The following is a 20,105-nucleotide window of genomic DNA, read 5'->3' on the forward strand; positions in this document are numbered from 1 at the left end:
CTTTTTCAGGAACCAGGGGTCATTGTGGTCTTGCTCTAGATTCACGACAACAAAGCAGCACTTTCCTAACTTCTCTTTTCACACACGCTCTCTCGCTAGTATGTTACTGTATTTGCAATCCTTTATATGTCTCGAGCTTCCTAGTGTCCTAGGCACAATAAATAATAGCAATACAACTTTTTTTTTAATTTATTTTTATTTTTATTTTTTTTTGTGAGGAAGATCGGCCCTGAGCTAACATCTGATGGCAATCCTCCTCTTTTTGCTGAGGAAGACTGGCCCTGGGCTAACATCCATGCCCATCTTCCTCCACTTTATATGGGACGCCGCCACAGCATGGCTTGACAAGCGGTGCATCGGTGCACGCCCAGGATCCGAACCGGTGAACCCCGGGCCGCCACAGCGGAGCGCGCGCACTTAACCGCTTGTGTCACTGGGCCACCCCAGCAATACAACTTCTAACTGCACATAAAACATCTCTCAAAAACTGTCCATCTGCCCATTCAATGCACAAGGAATAGGAGAGGAGGCATAAAATTAAACCTAATTAGTCGTCTTGTGTGAGTAAGATAGGGTAAGAATAAAGATTGTCCCATTAGCAAGAATAATTGAGATCACTTGTTTTAAAAAAAGACAGTTTTGAAAATTAAGGGGATCTCCATATTCTATCATTTAACAACAGGAAGCAAAAGCTTCTCTAAAATTTCCCATCAAAACATGGTTTCATAGCAACAGCTACTGAAAGGTGAATGATTTCGTTTTTACTATTATTCATTCTTTGTGACTCAATCTAGATGGGTAAGAAAGGTCAAAATTGAGATTAAAAATTTTTATGATTAGTGAAAAACATTGATATGAAATATATCTCTTAGTAACTAAAAAGCAACCAATTTATTAAAAGACATTTGTGCAAGTATGGCTCTACTAAAGTCTCTCTACTCTGAGCCTTTCATAGTTCTGATCGAAATCTTTGAAAATTCAATTGGTAAGAGAGGTCAACCTGAGACTTTACAGCCAAGTTATGATGAACGAGCAATTTTATTCTCAAAAGAACTATTTTTTTCCTTTTAACACAAAAAATATCTATCTACAGCTCCTTTTTTTTGGTTTTAGCAAAAGTGAGTAGGACATACTATCGGAGCCTGGTTTTAAGAGGTCACCTAAAACCCAGAGAAACAAAACAGAAGAAACAGGAAACAGGGTCATTTGACCCTAGATTTTAGTTAGTAATAGCACCACAGCTGCCTGAGATATATACAGTCATGTGCCACATAATGATATTTTGGTCAGCGATGGACCACATACACGACAGTGTCCCATAAGATTAGTACCATACAGCCTAGGTGTGTGGCTATACCATCTAGGTTTGTGTAAGTACACTCTATGATGTCCACAGAATGACAAAATCACCTAACGACACATTTCTCAGAACATATCCTCATCATTAAGTGATGCATGACTATATAAAGTAACCATGCAAATAAAACTGAGTAGAAACACATGAGCAAGGAAGACAAGAAAATCAAAAATAACCATGCAAATTTGAAAAAGAATCAAACGGAACTTCTAAAAACGAATCATTGAAATTAAAAATTCAGGGCCAGCCCCATGGCTTAGCGGTTGGGTGCACGCGCTCCGCTGCTGGCAGCCCGGGTTCGGACCCCGGGCGCGCACCAACGTGCCGCTTCTCTGGCCATGCTGAGGCCGCATCCCACATACAGCAACTAGAAGGCTGTGTAACTATGACATACAACTATCTACTGGGGCTTTGGGTGGAAAAAAAATTCAATGGATGGGTTAAATAGCAAATTGGGCTTATATGAAGAAAGAAAGGTGACCTGGAATACAGATCTGAAGGAATTATTCAGAATGCACCATATGGAAAACATGAGAGTGAAGATACAAAGAACACAATAAAGAGAGCTAACATTAAACTGATTGTGATGGCAAAAGGAAGGAATACAATGAATAGGGGAGAGGCATTATTTGAAGAGAAAATCGTATAGAAAGTTCTAGAATAATGAAAAATATGAAGCTGTCAGACATAGCAAATGATATGCCAAGAAAGATAATAAAATAAATCCATATCTAGACACATCATAGCCAAAAACTCTAGAACACCAAAGACAAAGAAAAACCTTAAAAGCAGCCAGTCTTTTCAACAAATGGTGCTAGAGCAAGTGGATGTCCATAAGCACAAAAAAAGAAAAAAAGAACTTTGACCTAAGTATCACACCTTACTCAAAAATTAACTCAAAATGGATCACAGATTGAAATGTAAAACTATAAAACTTTCAGAAAAAGAAAAGGAGAAAATCTTCAGGATCTACAATTAGACAAAGTGTTCTTACTTTTGACACCAAAAGCATGGTCCATAAAAGGAAAAATTGATAAACTGAACTTTAATAAAATCTTTTGCTCTGCAAAGACCCTGTTAAGAGGATGAAAAGACAAGCTACACACTGGGACAAACTATTTGCAAACAACATACCCAACAAAGAACTAGTATCTAGAATATGTGAAGAACTCTCAAAACTCAAAAGTAAAAAAACCCCAAAGATCCAACTAGAAATGGGCAAAGAACATGAAGAGACATTTCACCAAACAGGATATGAAGATGGTAAAATGAGTACATGAAAAGATGTTCAACATCATTGGCAATTAGGGTAGTGGAAATTAAAACCACAGTGAGACACCACTCTACATCTATCAGAACAGCTAAAATAAAACATAGTGAAAACACCAAACTGGCAAGGATGTGGAGAAACTGGATCACTCAGACGTTGCTGGTGGGGATGTAAAATGGTCTGACCACGCTGGAACACAGTTTGGCAGATTCGTAAAACCTAAACATGTCATTATCACATGACTCAGTAATTACACTCCTGGGCATTTAGCCAAGAGAAATTAAGACATATGTTCACACACAAGTCAACAGCAGCTTTATGCATGATAGCTCCAAACTTGAACAACCCAGACGCCCTTCAATGCTTGGATGGTTCAACGAGGTATGTCAACACCATGAAATACTCCTCAGCCATAAAAACAAATGAACTATTGATACAAGTGACAACCTGGAAGACCCTCCAGAGAATTAGGCTGAGTGACAAAAAAGCCGATCCCAAAAGGCTACATACTATGTAGTTCCATCTCTATAAAATTCTTTAAATGACAAGGTTACAGACATGGAGAATAGATTAATTGGTCTCCAGAGGTCAAGCAAGGAATAGAAGAGGGAGAGAAGTAGGTATGCAATTTGTAGTGATGGGAATGCTGTGTCTTCACTGTCAGTGTCAGCATCCAGGTTGTAATACTGTACTGCAGTCTTACAAGATGTCACCACTGGGACAAACTGGGTAAGGGGCACACGGGACCTCGGTTTATTTCTTACAATTGCATGTGAATTTACAATCATCTTCAAAATTAAAAGTTTAATTAACAACAACAAATATAACAACGTTATAAGCATTTCTTTAGAAATGGTTGAAAACGCTTCCAAACTGTGATTATCAACCATGGCATGCATGGTCGTTGTAACTGCTGACATTCCTTTTAGAATTGTGAAATGTTACAACTTGTGCTTATGTAGACACAATCTTCTGTCTCAGTACAGAGGCAATGACTTCAGTAGTCTATTTATACTGAAAAATAGAAACAACAACAAAAAGGCAACCAGAAAGAAAAGATACAGTGCCCCCAAAGGAATTGACAGCAGACTTCTCCACGGCAATAACAAAAGTCAAAAGATAGTAGCATATCTTCCAAGTGCTGAGAAAAAATAACTGTCACCTGAGAATTGTGTATATAGAAAATCAACTTTAAAGAACATGGGTGAGGGCCGGCCCCGTGGCTTAGCAGTTAAGTGCGCGCGCTCCGCTACTGGTGGCCCAGGTTCAGATCCCGGGCGTGCACCAACACACTGCTTCTCCGGCCATGCTGAGGCCACGTCCCACATACAGCAACTAGAAGGATGTGCAACTATGACATACAACTATCTGCTGGGGCTTTCGGGGAAGAAAAAGGAGGAGGATTGGCAATAGATGTTAGCTCAGAGCTGGTCTTCCTCAGCAAAAAGAGGAGGATTAGCATGGATGTTAGCTCAGGGCTGATCTTCCTCACAAAAAAAAAAAAAAAAAAAGAACATGGGTGAATTAAACACATTTTTAATAAACAAAAACTAAGGATTTACCATCAATACACTGTCACTAAAGGAACATCAAAGGTCATGCCTCAGAAAGAAGAAAAATTATCCTAGGCGGAAGATCTGAGGTGTAAGGATGGAGAGTAAGGAAACTGGCTAAGCCACAGGTAAATCTAAACAATTACCTCTATAAAAACAATAATGACAAAAAGTCTAATTTATAAGGTTAAGCTAAGACTAAAATATTGGAAGATTATAGCACAAAAGTTGGAAGAGGAGTGATTTAAACTTAAAGATTTATGAGATCTTCATTAGAGAGGAAGATGAAGATACTGACGTTACATTACAAGTAGCGACGGTAAAATTCTTTTTTTTTTTTTTGTGAGGAGATCAGCCCTGAGCTAACATCCGCCAATCCTCCTCTTTTTTTTTTTTTGCTGAGGAAGACGGCCCTGGGCTAACATCTGTGCCTATCTTCCTCCACTTTATATGGGACGCTGCCACAGCATGGCTTACCAAGCAGTGCGTCGGTGCGCGCCCGGGATCCGAACCAGCGAACCCCGGGCCGCCGCAGCGGAGCGCGCGCACTTAACCGCTTGCGCCACCAGCCCAGCCCCACGATGGTAAAATTCAAAGGCAATTCCCCAAAACAAAAAAGAAGGGCAAGTAGAATTTTTAAAAAAATGTTTTAAATTAATCCAAAAGAAAATGAGGGGGAACAAAACAACAGCACAAAATAAGATGGTAGGAATAAATCTAAATATAACAGTAAACAATCAGCACTAAACTCATCAGTTTAAGTTAAGATTAGATTAAAAATAATCCATTATGGGGCCGGCCGGGTGGCGTAGTGGTTAAGTTCCCATGCTCTGCTGTGGCGGCCGAGGGTTCGCTGATTCAGATCCCAGACGCACACTGATGCACCGCCTGTCAAGCCATGCTGTGTTGGCGTCCCATATAAAGTGGAGGAAGATGGGCACGATGTTAGCCCAGGGCCAGTCTTCCTCAGCAAAAAGAGGAGGATTGGCAGATGTCAGCTCAGGGCTACTCTTTCTCAAAACAAAACAAAACAAAAAAAAAAAAACAGCCCATTATACTACATGGTGTTTCTGAGACTCACTATAACACAGGGACTGAGGAAGATAAAATTACAAGGACAGTAAGAAATCTACTGGACACACTACGAGCAACTTCATGTCAATAAATCAAAAACTTAGTGAAAATGACAAATTCCCAGAAAAATGTAATACTAAAATGACCTAACTCTCGAGAGAACTAGAAAGATCAATAATTCTATAATCATTGAAAATCTAATCATAAAATTTTCTCACAAAAGAAATACAAAGTTGAGACGATTTTACAGGCAAGCTCTATCCAATTTTCAAGGAATACATAATTGAAATCGTCGTCTTCTCTCTTTTAAGAGAATAGGAAAACAAGAGAACAATCACTAACTTATTCTATAACCTGGATATCACAACCAGACAAGAGTAACACAAAAAAGGAAAACTATAGGCCAATTTCATTACTGTTCTAGAAATTTTAGCCAGGAAGCACTATAAGAACACCACCATCACAAATAAGTATATACATATTTTAAAATAATTTTTAAAATAAGAATGAATGGGGAAAGAAAAGAGCAAAACTGTCATTATTCACAGATGATACTGTCCACATAAAAGACCCCAAAACCCCACAAATTTAAAGTATAAGACTTCAGTAAAATGGCTGCATATAAGAGCAGTAATCAAAAATATAACTTCTTAGGTAAGGAAACAGAAAATCATATTTTTAAAAGTTATTTATAATAGAACATAAAGGATAAGGAAACTAGGAGTAAATCTAACAAAAGATGTGCAAAGCTTTATGAGGAAAAGTCTAAGAGGTTAAAGAACTAAATGGAGAGAGACACAATGTTCATGAATAGGGAGATTCAATATTATGAAGATGTTTCCACAAAGTGATTTGCTGTTTGACTACAAATGCAATTAAAGCCTCAACAGAATTCTTTTGGAAAAGTGACAAGTCAGTTCCAAAATTGCACAGAACAGAGGGCCAAAACACTCCTAATGAAACAGGCGGGGGGACTTGCTCAAATATCAAGACCCTGTAAAGCCACAGAAACGTACATGTTTGTTACTGGCGCTGGAATAAACAATAAACCAATGGAATAGAGAGATCACGAAACAAAAACCACACATACACAGAAGCTTACATGACAGAAGTGGAATGTGGATCAACGGGAAATGGATGAACCATTCATTAATGGGTTTTGTACAGTTGGCTGTATCGATAACTTAAAACAAAAAGTGAATTTGGACCCTTCTGTCACACCATATACATACTCACATACAATTCAATATAGACTAAAGATTTAAATGTAAAAAACAAAGCTTTATTTATAACTTTTAGAATATAGGAGAATGTCTTAAGGATTTCTTAAACAAAATACAAAAAGCACAAAACACAAAGGGAAAGGCTAATAAATTCAGACATTAAATTTAAAAATGTCTGCCTAAAATGCACAGCTTAATTCTAATCAAATGTCTAGACCTAACTTCCAGTTTACAGGAAACAGAGGCTACAGGACACCATCAAGATACCATCAAATAATTCCAGAATGTGGATCCTTCTACCAAGCAACTGGCTGAACTCTTCAATAAGTCAATGTCATAAAGAAGGGGGGAGGAGGTGGATGGGTGGGTAGGAAACTCTTCTAGATTGAGAGAATAAAATGACAAAAACAACATGCAATGCCTGAACCTTGATTCAGGCTGGGTTTAAAAACAAACCAACACCTAAAAATGACATTATTGGGACAATGAGGGAAATTTGAATATAGACTATATATCACATAATATTATGGAAATATTGTTAATTTTCTTAAGTGTGATAATAGTGTTGCGATTATGTAGGACACTTGCTTTTTAGCAAATGCAATGTGAAATACTGAAAGGTGAAATGTCATGATGTTTTCAAATTACTTTCAAATTGTTCAACAACAAAGTGTTATTAACTGTTAAATCTGGATGGTGAATATGGATGTTTGTTATGTTTTTGTGTGTTTCTATATCTGTTTGAAATTTTTCATATTAAAAAGTTGAGGGAGAACTTAAAACTTGTGCTCTTCCAAGGCCACCAATAGAAAGGTAAAAAAAAAAAAAAATAAGCCACAAAAAAAAAAAAAAAAAATAAGCCACAAACCTCGAGGTGTCTGCAACATCTAATAGTAAAAATGGACTGGCATTCACAATCTATAAAAAAACTCCTTAAGGGAATCTGTAAGAAAAAGACAGCAATATAAACTGGGCAAAAGACATGAAACAAGCTTTTCAGAGAGCAATGAGGAATGAATATAGCACATATGGAAAGATGCTCAACCTCATCAGCATTTAGGAAATTCAAACAACGAGACTTCCACTCTGGCCAAAATGGAGTAACAGGGGCTGGACTTCCCTTCCCGAACATCTTGAACAACTCAACACCTGCACAAAATCTATACAACTGAGTTTTTCAGACACTGGACCACACAGCCAGGGCGGGCAGTGACTCCTGAGAGGAGGACGACAGACAAGAGCCCTACAGCTGCCTGAGCTCACCGCACAGAGACTCCAGGCTGCAGCACTAGGACAGGGGCATGATCCAAAACTTGCCTGGGCGTCTCCCTGGGTGGAGAAGCGAGGGCAGCGGGGTACTGGAGAGAAAGCTTCAGAGGAGAGTTCCAGATCACACAGGGTTCCCGAGTTTTCAGCTGAATACCAGTCAGCGTCTCCACGGGAGGAGACAACCCAAGGGTGGGAGGGAGCCACCAGAAAGGAACGGGTGGGACAATTCAGCGTTCACACAGGCTCAGAGGAGTCTTCCCAACAGCCGGCGTGGAGAAACCTCAAAACAGGCCAGGCACAGGGAAGATTATGCAGAAGGGCATTGTCTTGGTGGTGGCCAAATGAGCCCTAATTAAAGGCTGTTCTGGTCCTATCTCACTAAGCTTAAAAACAAGCTATGGGGCCGGCTCCGTGGCTTGGCGGTTAAGTGCGCGCGCTCTGATGCTGGCGGCCCGGGTTCGGATCCCGGGAGCGCCCCGAGGCACCACTTCTCCGTCCAACGTGAGGCCGAGTCCCACGTACAGCAACTAGAAGGATGTGAACCTATGACATACAACTATCTACTGGGGCTTTGGGGGGAAAAAACTGAATAAAAAAAAAAAAAAAAAAAAAAAAAAAAAACAAGCTATGAAAGGATCAGACCACTTCCAAGTAACTTAATTTTGTCCCAGAACAAAGCTCAGTGTATTTAAAGGAATATAACCAACTCCAGCACCCAACAATGTAAAATCCAAAAATTACCAGGTACGCAAACAAGGAACTTACAACCTGATAATGAGGGGAAAAAAGTAAATCAATAGAAACAGCCCAGAAATGACACAGATGATAGAATGGTCAAGTACATTAAAACAGCTATTATAAATATACTCCAGATGTTCAAAAAAAATAGAGAAAAGTATGAGCATGTTAAGGAAAGACAGAAGATATTGAAAAGACCCAAATGGAACTTCTAAAGATTAAAAATATAATGCCTGAGGTGAACAATACACTGGATGGGATTAACAGGAGATTAGATACTTTAGGAGAAAGGATTAATGAACTTGAGGACACAGCAATGGGAGGACACAGCAATGGAAACTATCCAATTTGGAACACAGAGAAAAGAGACAAAAAAAGCCAGGGGCCAGCTGGGTGGTGTAACGGTTAAGTTCACGCACTCCGCATCAGCAGCCCAGGGTTCATGGGTTGGGATCCTGGGCGCGGACCTACACGCCACTCATCAAGCCACGCTGTGGCAGCATCCCATATACAAAATAGAGGAGGATGGGCACAGATGTTTGCTCAGGACCAATCTTCCTCACCAAAAAAAACCCAAAACAAACAAAAAAATACCCAAACAGAGCACCAGCATGCTGTGACGCAATGTCAAGTGGCCTAACATCCAATTGGAGTCCCAGAGGGAAAGGAGTGAGAGGAGGAGAGAAAGAGAAAAAAAATAATTAAAGAAATAATAGCCAAAAATTTTCCAGATTTGATGAAAACCACATAACCACAGGTAAACAGCCCCAGCAGAAGAAAGATGAAAAAAACTACACCAAGCACATCATAATCAAATTCCTTAAAAGCAGTAATAAAGAGAAAACTTTAAAAGCAGCCAGAGAAAAAGAACACATTACATATAGAAGAACAAAGATGATAATAGTAGTCTTCTTGCTGGAAACCACAATAAGATACCACTTAACATCCACCAGACTGGCAAAATTAAAAAGTCTAAAATTAAGAAGTGTTGGAGATGATGTGAAACAAAGGCAACCCAGACAGTGCCCATAGAGGTATAACCTGGAGCAGCCACTGTGGAATATAACTGGGCATTACCTTGTAAAGACGAAGATATCCATACCACAAGACCAAGCGATATGACTCCTAGATACAGAATGTTCATAGCAGCACTGCTGGCAATAGCAAAACCAAAACAAGATAAACCCCACAAGTCTGTCAGCAGAAGAACAGACAAATTGTGGTCTATTCATAAAACTGTATAGCAATAAAAATGAATGACTCTCAAAAAATACTAAGCTGAAAAAAGCTAGTCACAGATGTAAACATACATTATACCATTTATATAAAATTCAAAAACATACAAAACTTAACATTCACTTAGGGATACATACATAATGTTGTAAAACTATAACAAGCAAGAGAATAACAAACACGAAATTTATAATAATTCCTTGAGAAGGAGAGGGCACGTGGGGGACTTCTAAAATGCAGGTAATATTCATTTGCTAAGCTGGCTGAATGGGTACACAGATAGTTATTATTCTTTTTACCTTATATATACATGTTTGTGTATTTTTGTAGGTATGAAATACTTCATTTAAAAAAAGAAGAGTGGAAAATGTGAAAGACTTTAAAAATGAAGACTACTATATACGTATAACAATAAAATTAGTGTAAAAAAGTATACAAAGAAAATGTTCAATTCTTTATTGTCTTTCTATGCCCTATACAGTCAATATTAATCTAAAAAGGCCAGACTCCTAGTGTGAAAAAAAAAAAATAAGCAGAGTCTTTGCTTTGACACAAAATCTGAATATCTGGTACTCTTAGTTAGACAAGGGTAAATCTGTTAGCCACTCATGTCTGATTCTTCATCCTTCATCTGCACTTAGATTTTTCTTTATCTTTGGACTTCTTGGGACTCCTGCTTCTGTCCCTTTTCTTACTCCTTTCTCGCTCGTAGGGATCTGCTTGGTATTTGGATTTGTGACTATTACTATAGTGGCCATCCCTTTCTCGAGATCGGCTACGACTTCGGTTTTGAGGTCGGTCTCTCTTTTCACTCTTCTGTTTCTCCCAACAGCTTTCTTCTTCTTCATAGTGACCAAACCCCATCTCCCTATAGATATCCTGTCAAAGGAATGGAGACAGTTACAAGTGAATCAGTAAAATCATCATTTTGTGGGCATTTGCCAATTAATAAAGCTTAGTCCACCATTAGCAAGCAGTCATAACAGCTCAAATTTGAACACTACCACTAATGCCAAGAATCTCATAAATTAAAAAGCAAAAATAATTCAGAAAAAGATTTAACCATTTTTCTTATCAATCGCATTGCTTTGTATCTACTATTTCATCTGAACTGAAGGAACAGACCCAAAAACGAGGGACTAAAATAGCCCAATTGAAATCAGAACAAGTCTTGAGAGCAAAATTGCAATCCTAAGAATTCTGGTGCTGTGTGGTCACCTTTCCACCTCCCCTTCTTCTACTCCCTCAAAATATGGTCCCATCACTGATCTGCAATGAAACTACTAAAATTCCCGTAAGAATCCTATAAAGAGGACGTCATTTAAATAACATAGCTGAAAGAGGTCTTAGACAATTCAACTAGTCTAAAAAGAAAACAGAAACTGTAGACTTTGATCTGAGTGACTATTTTTGAAGTGTTTATTTTATAACAGCTCCTCTCTAAATCTTCAAATCAATTTTCCTTGTTTAGACTAGGCTGATACATGTTTTCATTAAATTTTTGTATTTCTTAAAAATGAGTTATGAATAAAACACTGGAATAATCCATTGCCCAAGGACCATAAAGTGGGTACATTTAACTCTATTCTTAACAATTAAGTAGCAATAGTACTTTTCCCATATCGAAGAGGGCTAGTTACAACAATTCTACTTCTGCTTGTGTCCTATCCCTAATTAAAATGATTATCTCAGGCCCGCCCTGTGGCTTAGCGGTTAAGTGCGCGCGCTCCGCTGCTGGCGGCCCGGGTTCGGATCCCAGGCGCGCACCGACCCACCGCTTCTCCGGCCATGCTGAGGCCGCATCCCACATACAGCAACTAGAAGGATGTGCAGGGGCCGGCCCGGTGGCGCAAGTGGTTGAGTGCGCTGCGCTCCGCTGCGGCGGCCCGGGGTTCGCCGGTTCGGATGCCGGGCGCGCACCAATGCACTGCTTGTCGAGCCGTGCTGTGGTAGCGTCCCATATAAAGTAGAGGAAGATGGGCACGGATGTTAGCCCAGGGCCAGTCTTCCTCAGCAAAAAAGAGGAGGATTGGCATTGGATGTTAGCTCAGGGCTGGTCCTCTTCACAAAAAAAAAAAAAAAAAAAAAGAAGGATGTGCAGCTATGACATGCAACTATCTACTGGGGCTTTGGGGGGAAAATAAATAAAATTATTAAAAAAAAATGATTATCTCAGCACATGGCTAAAATCTAAGGAGATGAGAGCCAATGCTCTTTCAAGAGACAGTTCATAAAATTCAACTTTCTTAAAAGATTTCCCACAGGAAAGACAAAATCCTCAGGACTGAACTCCCAAGGGTCCAATTCTATCACCATAGACATTATGACAGTAGCTGTAAATGTCAAGGTTTAAAATCCAGAGTGATAGACACCCATGATTAAGGGTTGGGTGTTAAGCAAATGATTCATAATTATTTCATATACTGTCTAGATACTATATATTACACCTGGCATAGAGATTACAGTATGTGAAAACAGATATAACATGATTGTTATAATCATAGTGTTTGTGGAATACAACATTATAAACTGATTCATGATTTCCCACACAATCCCAATAGTTCTTGTCATTCTATGAGTCCTAAAGGTAGAAAAATGAATATTTTAGTTTAACCCTTTAATATTTTCTAGCAAAATATGACATCCCAGATAACAGAATTTTTTGTGCTTCTATAACATATACAAAATGTAAATATCTATGTACTATTCTGTCTATACACCTAGTACTTATTTCTGTATTACTTGAGATGATAAACTTTTAAAATGGAGAGACTGTTAGCTGATGTATAACTCTATAAAATCTTCAGCACATTTAATAAACTTTTAAAATGGAGAGACTGTTAGCTGATGTGTAACTCTATAAAATATTCAGCACATTATTATACAAATAGGCACGTGCTTTGAGTGTTTCAAATAAGAGATAAAAGGTTATGCAGTACTTAATTCTTTGAAAATATTGAGGAAGCTGAAAATGTGAAATGGACTGAAACCTTAAAACCTCTCCTACTTAGAGCAGTTTTCAAAGCTACACAAACTCTGAAGTCGGGCAGCTCTAGGTTCAAATGGTCTTCACCATTTAGGAGATGTGTCCAACAAGAAACTCTTGAGGTTGGATTGATCAGGGAAGGTTTCATAGAGAAGTCAGGACCTAGGGTGAGCCTCAAAGAATGAGTGAGTTCAGGTTTGGACTGGCTGTGAGCAGGCTAACACAAGGAGGTAAGTGAAAACTGAAGAGCAAGGAAGACCTAGCACCGTGTGCATGAAAGAGAAAAGCTGAGGTGGCTGAAGGGAGCCATATGAGGACAGATCCTCTGACACAGTGCTAAGTGCTTCTGCAACACAATATCATCCTCACTCTGGAAACAAGGAGAGGGAGCCTCAAGGGATCTACACAGGTTGGAGATAACTATTTCATTGATCAGTTAATTGACATATAAAATTGAAAAGGAGGTGGAAGAGAACAATGGGGAAAAACACACACACACCTGACTGAATCAAAATAAATGCTCAAGTTCTAGCTCTCCCACTAAACTATAAAGCCCAGGGGCCTGTGGGGTCAGGATCCTCATATCTAAAGTGAGGGAAACGCATCAGACGAGCTCTAAGTCCTCTCCAGTACGGACTTTTAAAAATTCTATCATTTTGTACATTTAAGACACAAGACAAGATGATTAAACTAGCATGTGGCTAAAAAGGAAAGAAAAGGACACAATAAAATAGCCAATTGAAAGGAATCAACTTAACCTAGCCAGTGATTTCATGTAAAGCAGTCAAAAAAAAGTCTAATTTAACTAAAAGCTATCCGTGCTCAGGCCTCTGGGACTCAAGCAAAGATTTAGTTAAATCTAAATCACTAAAATAACATTAAATGACTAAAATGACAGCAAAAAGAGAGTCTCATAAGAACACAAAACACCTATGAAAACCACAGAGGATTACTGACAATCAGTATGAAGACTTCTCAGCCAAGCAACCACAGCTGAGGACTCATTTCCTGTAACCCCAGTAAAACCCAAACCTCAACAACACAGTAACCATCTTTGGAATTAAGACACAAGGTGGAAAAATTAAACAGAGAAGTTTTCGAACTGAACAGTAACGCTGTCACTCAACAAAAAACAAAGAACTTGAAGAAATAAGTTAAAACATTCTTAGGAAACTAGGCTCACCAAGCAAAATACCAACCAAGAGGAAAATTTTGAGCTATACCTGAAAATTACCTAGTGCTGAAAATTCCATTTAGTGATTATATTTTTGAGATTGAAATCAAAACGATAAAAATCAGAGTAATAGAAAAAATTTTGGCCCACTGAAATCTTAAATATGGATGTTTTATTAGAAAGAAAAGAAGAGAAAATTAGTACAGCTATCTATTACATAGCGCTATACTCTCCATCTCTGTCTTTGCTTGACATTCTCACCGTCCTGAGTTCCTTCTCACCTCTGCCTATTGAAGTCCTCCTCATCCACCAGGGCCCAGCTCAAACGTCCTCATGTGGTACAACAAAAAAGCAAGGGGCTGTAATGTAATGTGTTTTTCATTTAACTGAGAGCCAAAATGCAGGCTGGAAATGATTTCTTCTCTTCATAATCAATTTTCTTTGGGGAATTATTATTAACGTCTTAGAAAATGTATTGTTCAGGAAAGCTTTTGGGATGATCAAGTTAATTACGAGTGCTGTTTTTATTTCATATATACAATATGTAAGGGCATAGATATTTTTTAGGTCTTAAAACCTCAACAGGGGCTGGCCCGGTGGCATAGCGGTTAAGTGCGCGCTCCGCTGCGGCAGCCCGGAGTTCACAGGTTCGGATCTCTGGCACGCACCAACGCACCGCTTATCAAGCCATGCTGTAACAGCGTCCCATATAAAGTCGAAGAAGATGGGCACAGATCTTAGCTCAGGGCCAGTCTTCCTCAGCAAAACGAGGAGGATTGGCATCGGATATTAGCTCAGGGCTTATCTTCCTCACACACACACACAAAAAAAACACCTCAACAGCTCTAAGTGCTGTACATAATGCTTGGTGATAAATTAAAATGAAAAATGAGAAGAACTTTCTTAGTAGAACCACACTTGTTTTTGATGGGAATAAGTGAGTGTCCACAGGTATAGAAATTGCTCTTGCTTCACAATGTGGAACTTTACGATATATTAAGTTATTTCAAAAACAATCTTTTATAATTTGTGATATATATTCTTGAAAATTAAAGTGCAGTACCTCAGTGCAATCACTCTACACTTTAGAGGTAGGAACACACCCTCCTGTTCAGAACCCTGTTCACCCAGGGACGACATATTTATCCCCCCACAGCTGAGTCGACATTAGAAGTACCTGATTAGTATTTTTGATTGGCACGTAGTCTTCATCTTCTTTTTCTTCAGAGCAGTGACGGGTTTTCTTCTTGTGCTTTTTACTCGTGTGGGAGTGACTGGATTTTGAATCTTCTGCCTGCTCATCTAGTACGAGATCATATTTTGCACTGTGGCAGCCAGTTAAGGACAAAAGTGAGAATTGGTACTGGTAATACACGAAAACATAAGAATCTGGTAGACAAAGAACGCCATGAGGCTAAAGGTAACTTTTTAAAGCGAAAAGCATCTCACAAGCATAGAGTTTATTTCTAAGTCAAAACTAACTCATACATTTTTTCATTACATAGTTAAGAAAAATGGAAAGAACCCTGATCTTAAGTAAACAGTTAACAGTAAGTGGGCAAAAAATGTGGAGGGAAAAAAAACTCTATCCACAAATGAAAATACAAGTAGCATAAAAAAATAAGGAAACATATTTATCAATAAAGAAAAAACTTAAACTTAGAAAATGAGGCAGATGATTAACCAGAAAAATTTAAGATATCACAAACCCCAAAGCCAGAGAAGCTGTATAAGATAAAAGGTACATGCATGAGACTGACTCTTCTTTTGAAGTGCAAATTACTTCAATCCAGTAGAAGGAAATTTAGCAACGCATAGTAACAGTTATCATGTTTAAATTCAAATAAGAATTTATAAAAAATTAAAATCGTTAAATGAACAAAGGTATACATAATAGGATTATTTTTAATAAGAGAAACTGAGAACGAAAAGCCTAGTAATGAAGATACACAAACATATTGTAGTACTTCAACATGATATATATTATTATAAAGGAAGTTGTTAATAATGATAAATGAATATTATGAAAAATCTGGAAAGGTGTTTATGAAAAATTAAAAGTGAAAAAAGCTTAAAGCAAAAACTATTATACACCATACAGTCATTATAATTTTACAAAACTGTACAAGATCAAAAGGAATAAGGAGAAATAAAAAGTATCATTTGTCTAGGTGGTAGAACTATGAGTGAATCTTTTTTTAAGTTCACATAAATGTGTTATAAAAATTGTGATAATGGGTTTTAATTCAGAGATAAGTATTTTCTCTAACATACTATTATGTCTTCTAAAATAATAGAAAATGTAAAACCATTACAATCTCTGCTGAAAATAATCTCAAATTCTAAAACAGATTTTGAGGAAGGCTGACAAGGGCTAGAATCACGGTTTTCAAAAGAAAGCTGATGAGGAAGCCCCATGCGGAGAGCCGTGTTAGTGGCATGCGGGACCAGAGTAATCGCAGACACACTTCCCTCGGGACTCCAGTTTCATGTCTCTTTTCACGATGCCACAGCTCGATGCTTTCCTCGGGGATGTCTCGCTTCTACATAAGATGAAATAGGAAAACACTGCACCTTCTGGCTTTTCACAAGACGGCCAGTCGGTCTGTACCAGCCTGTTACTACTCCATTACCTCTAATTTCTTTCTCCTTGACACCACGTCACCCTGTTTCCAGAGCACCTGCTGCACCTTCTCCTTCGTCAGATGCAAACTCAGCGGCCCTTGCCTGATGTGTGCTCTGCATCCGCCACTCCCTCCATCCAAAACACTTCAGAGCAGTGTCTCTCAAACTGCCGGTCATAATCCATCCACGGGAGGCAAATCCATTTAGTGGGTCTCAGCCACATTTTTAATAACACAGAAAATGGAGTGCACGGCACCTAATAGAAACGCTATGTTGTTTCAGTTACGTGTGCATGGGGATGGTTCCAGCTGGACTGTGCGGGGTCAAGACATAAACTGTATTTCTTCAACGATGGGTCTCAGCTGAAGAAAGCAGCACCTCGCCCCCGCCCTCCCCTCCCCACACTCAAGCAGCAGCTTGAACGCCACTTCTTCTAGTGTCACTGGCGGGTTTCCCTGACGCCTCACCTCTGTGCTAAGTCTCACGTCCCACAAATGTACTCTGCAACACTCTAGACATATTCAATTAATGGTAATTATTTAACGTCTGCTCTTCCCCCCACTCCAACAACAAAAGGTAAGCTCCACAGAGGCAGGGGCTGTTTCACTGCTAAACTTGGTACGTCACAGAGGCCAAGTAAGTATCTGTTGATTACTTGTTGGACCACCAGGAATACGGCACTATACTTGTTACAGGATCTCTCTTCTTCACTTTTCCACTCTCTCCTACTCACCATACAATCAGCACTTTCAGAACTTGTCAAATCTCTCCAAACTCCTTCAAATTAAACACAAATTCATGATCTCCCTGACCTCTTTTCCCCAATTTCTTCCCCCAAGGGCTAGTCTAGCGAAGCTAAACTTGCCTCTCTTTCTACTTCTATTTTTCAATCTTCTTATTAGTAGTCTACATTTACAGCAATTTCTCTTTCTCTCAAGATCCATCTAGTATATCCCCACCACGCCTTTTTAACTGACTTAAGACAACTCATCTGCACATCAGCTTATCCTCCGAATCCCCTTTCCTTGCCAAAGTTACAAAGTAACATAATACACAAAAAATATTGGGGAAAAAAAAAAATATATATATATATATCTTACATATTATAAGCACATGTTCTATCCCTCTATTATTGTGCCTGGATAATAAATGCCTCGCTAAAATGAAATCCATCAATTACCAAGAACACAAAGACTATCCTACTGGGTCAGATTCACGAATTTCCTTTTTCTTGTTCAACATTCTGTTTGAGAATGATTAACAAGGGTTTGCACCAGGATATGTCTGTCTTCTCCATCAACTTCAAAAGACTAAAAGCAGTGTTTAATACTAGCCACATGTGGTTGTTTAAATTTGAATTCATTAAAATTTTAAAAATTTAAAATTCAGTTCCTCAGTTCATCTCATATGCTCAAAACCACGTGTGGTTAGTAACCGTACCGGACAGTGGAGATATAGTCGATTTCTACCACTGCAGAAAGTTCTACTAGACAGTACTGGGCTAGAGATTTATTCTCAAACATGTCTAGTTTCCTTTCTTAACTCTTAGTAACCTATCACCGTGAATTTAGAACACTGTAATCCTACGTGTTCTTCCTCTTCAGCCTGAACGACCTCCGCCTCCCTCCACTCTACTTGACGACGGTCCTTCCTTCCCTTGTCCTGCACACTCCCCTTGTTCCAGCTGCGGTTACTGGTGGTTAGCCTCAATTCCATTTTAAAGATTTGGTAAATAAATCTCACATGTATCCTATCCACACCTTTTAGGATTTTAAGATTTCAATCACATCCTCTCTAATGTGCACCTTTTCAGACTAAATCTTAGCTTACTGTTTGGTCGGTCTGCATGTGAAAGCTTCTCCTCATGCTGATCATGTGAGTACACCTCAGACCTTACCCAGCTCTAACATCTCACAATGCTTTATGCATCACAGACAGTCAACACATTTTACAAAATGAGTATGTAACAGGTCAACCAGATATTCATCTTTCCTTAATGAGTACCTGGGAAGAAAATGTCTAGCATAGAAAAAGAGAAACTCTAAAACACCAACAGAAACTAGGAAACAAAGAAACCATTTACCAGAAAGAATCACAAAAGAAATAACCTTTGCAATGTGTGGAGTGATAGATTTATAATGAGACCATCAATGAACAAATTAAAATGACATAATATGAACAGTATGTTCCAATGCTTCTTACTTGTCTCAACCTAAACCTTGCAAGAACCTAAATAAAATGATCAAGTCAATTGACTTCTTTTTAATCCTACAAAGTCAACTCTTGCACGCAACAGGAGCCCCATAAATATTCATTGCTAGACTGACAATGTCCTATGCAGAAAGAAGCAACCTAATCACGTAGGAGAACAACAGGATTTTGTTATCTACACATTCACCATCTCCAAAGAAGTGAAACATATGAGGAGGTTTAGCACAAAGGATTTAGCTTAGCTATAACAGAGAAATCTCTGACTACGAGGAATCTAAGACATTATAGTTATGTACAGAAAACACAAGTCTTACCTGAAGATCTTCCGGGAATAAACATTAACCTCAACCTAAGAGCAGGGAAGGGAAAGAACTAGGTTCAAGATTTCCTTCAGCTCTTTCTCCATAGAATAGAGAAGACATTGAAAAAGTAAAGTGTATGTAAAACGGTGCAAAGAGATGACAATAAACTAAATGATTTCTTCACAAACCATCTGGATTCAGGACCTCTGTCTTCGACAGCCTTTGTGCCTTTTTATAGCGCATCACACAGGACTCTGCACAGAGTGCACGGTCAATACATAGTGACTGAACGGTTCTTGGGAAGGATACTCCTGTTTGGGCTTGACCTTTTCTTTCAGAACCAAATTGGACGGTTTATCCTGTTCCTTTTCATACTCCTTGAAATCATTCTTGGTGTATTTCCCACCTATTTATTAAAAAAAGAACAAAAGAACTTAGTAAGAAAAATCATCTAATTAATCAAGAACAGTAATTATTTTATAAGAAGTATAATATTAAGAGCTATTTTTTTGTGTGTGTGCGGGAGATCAGCTCTGAGCTAACATCCATTGCCAACCCTCCTCTTTTTGCTGAGGAAGACTGGCCCTGGGCTAACATCCACGCCCATCTTCCTCTACTTTATATGGGACGCCGCCACAGCATGGCCTGACAAGTGGCGCATAGGTGTGCGCCCGGGATTCGAACCCGGGCCACCAGGAGTGGAGCGCGTGCACTTAACCACTACGCCACGGGGCCGGCCCCTAAGAGCTATTTTTAAGTGGCACATATATATGGGGATATAAAAAGGCTGAGAAGAGAACAAAAGAATCATAGTAATTAATTCTGCAGTACTACTTTAACTGAAGCAGACATCCATTTTCCTAGGCAGCCACATGCTGCCACCTAATGATAAACGTGAACATTACAAGCAAATTTTTAAATCCTAAATTACACAGTGAACACATTCACTGGAAAATAACGCAGTGTTTAAGTAGAGCCATTAAGTCCGTGATAACATTAGGTTCAAAGGAAATTGAGGGCTCGGGACCTGAGTCTGAGATCTGAGAGGCTTCTAAGTTTGGAAGAAGCAAGGCTTTAACAACCTCTGATC

The 20,105-nt window shown here is 38.8% G+C and overlaps 1 protein-coding gene across 2 annotated transcripts in view; it reads right to left on the minus strand.

Annotated features, from left to right (window-relative positions):
- Nucleotides 1-9,783: 9,783 nt before the first annotated feature.
- The window catches only part of PPIL4 (peptidylprolyl isomerase like 4), a 34,609-nt gene continuing 24,287 nt past the window's right edge, over nt 9,784-20,105 (minus strand). For both annotated transcript variants that reach the window (XM_004440943.3, XM_087425223.1), the window contains exons 11-13: nt 19,325-19,421; nt 15,055-15,202; nt 9,784-10,596 (exon numbers count right to left, since the gene is read on the minus strand). In XM_004440943.3, the coding sequence (XP_004441000.1) occupies nt 10,345-10,596; nt 15,055-15,202; nt 19,325-19,421 (497 nt within the window). In that variant the 3' untranslated portion in view covers nt 9,784-10,344. The remainder of the gene's footprint in view (nt 10,597-15,054; nt 15,203-19,324; nt 19,422-20,105) is intronic.

This window comes from Ceratotherium simum, chromosome 38 (assembly GCF_057802395.1).
Source record: "Ceratotherium simum simum isolate JZ-2026a chromosome 38, ASM5780239v1, whole genome shotgun sequence".
In the NCBI taxonomy this organism is placed as follows: domain Eukaryota; kingdom Metazoa; phylum Chordata; class Mammalia; order Perissodactyla; family Rhinocerotidae; genus Ceratotherium; species Ceratotherium simum.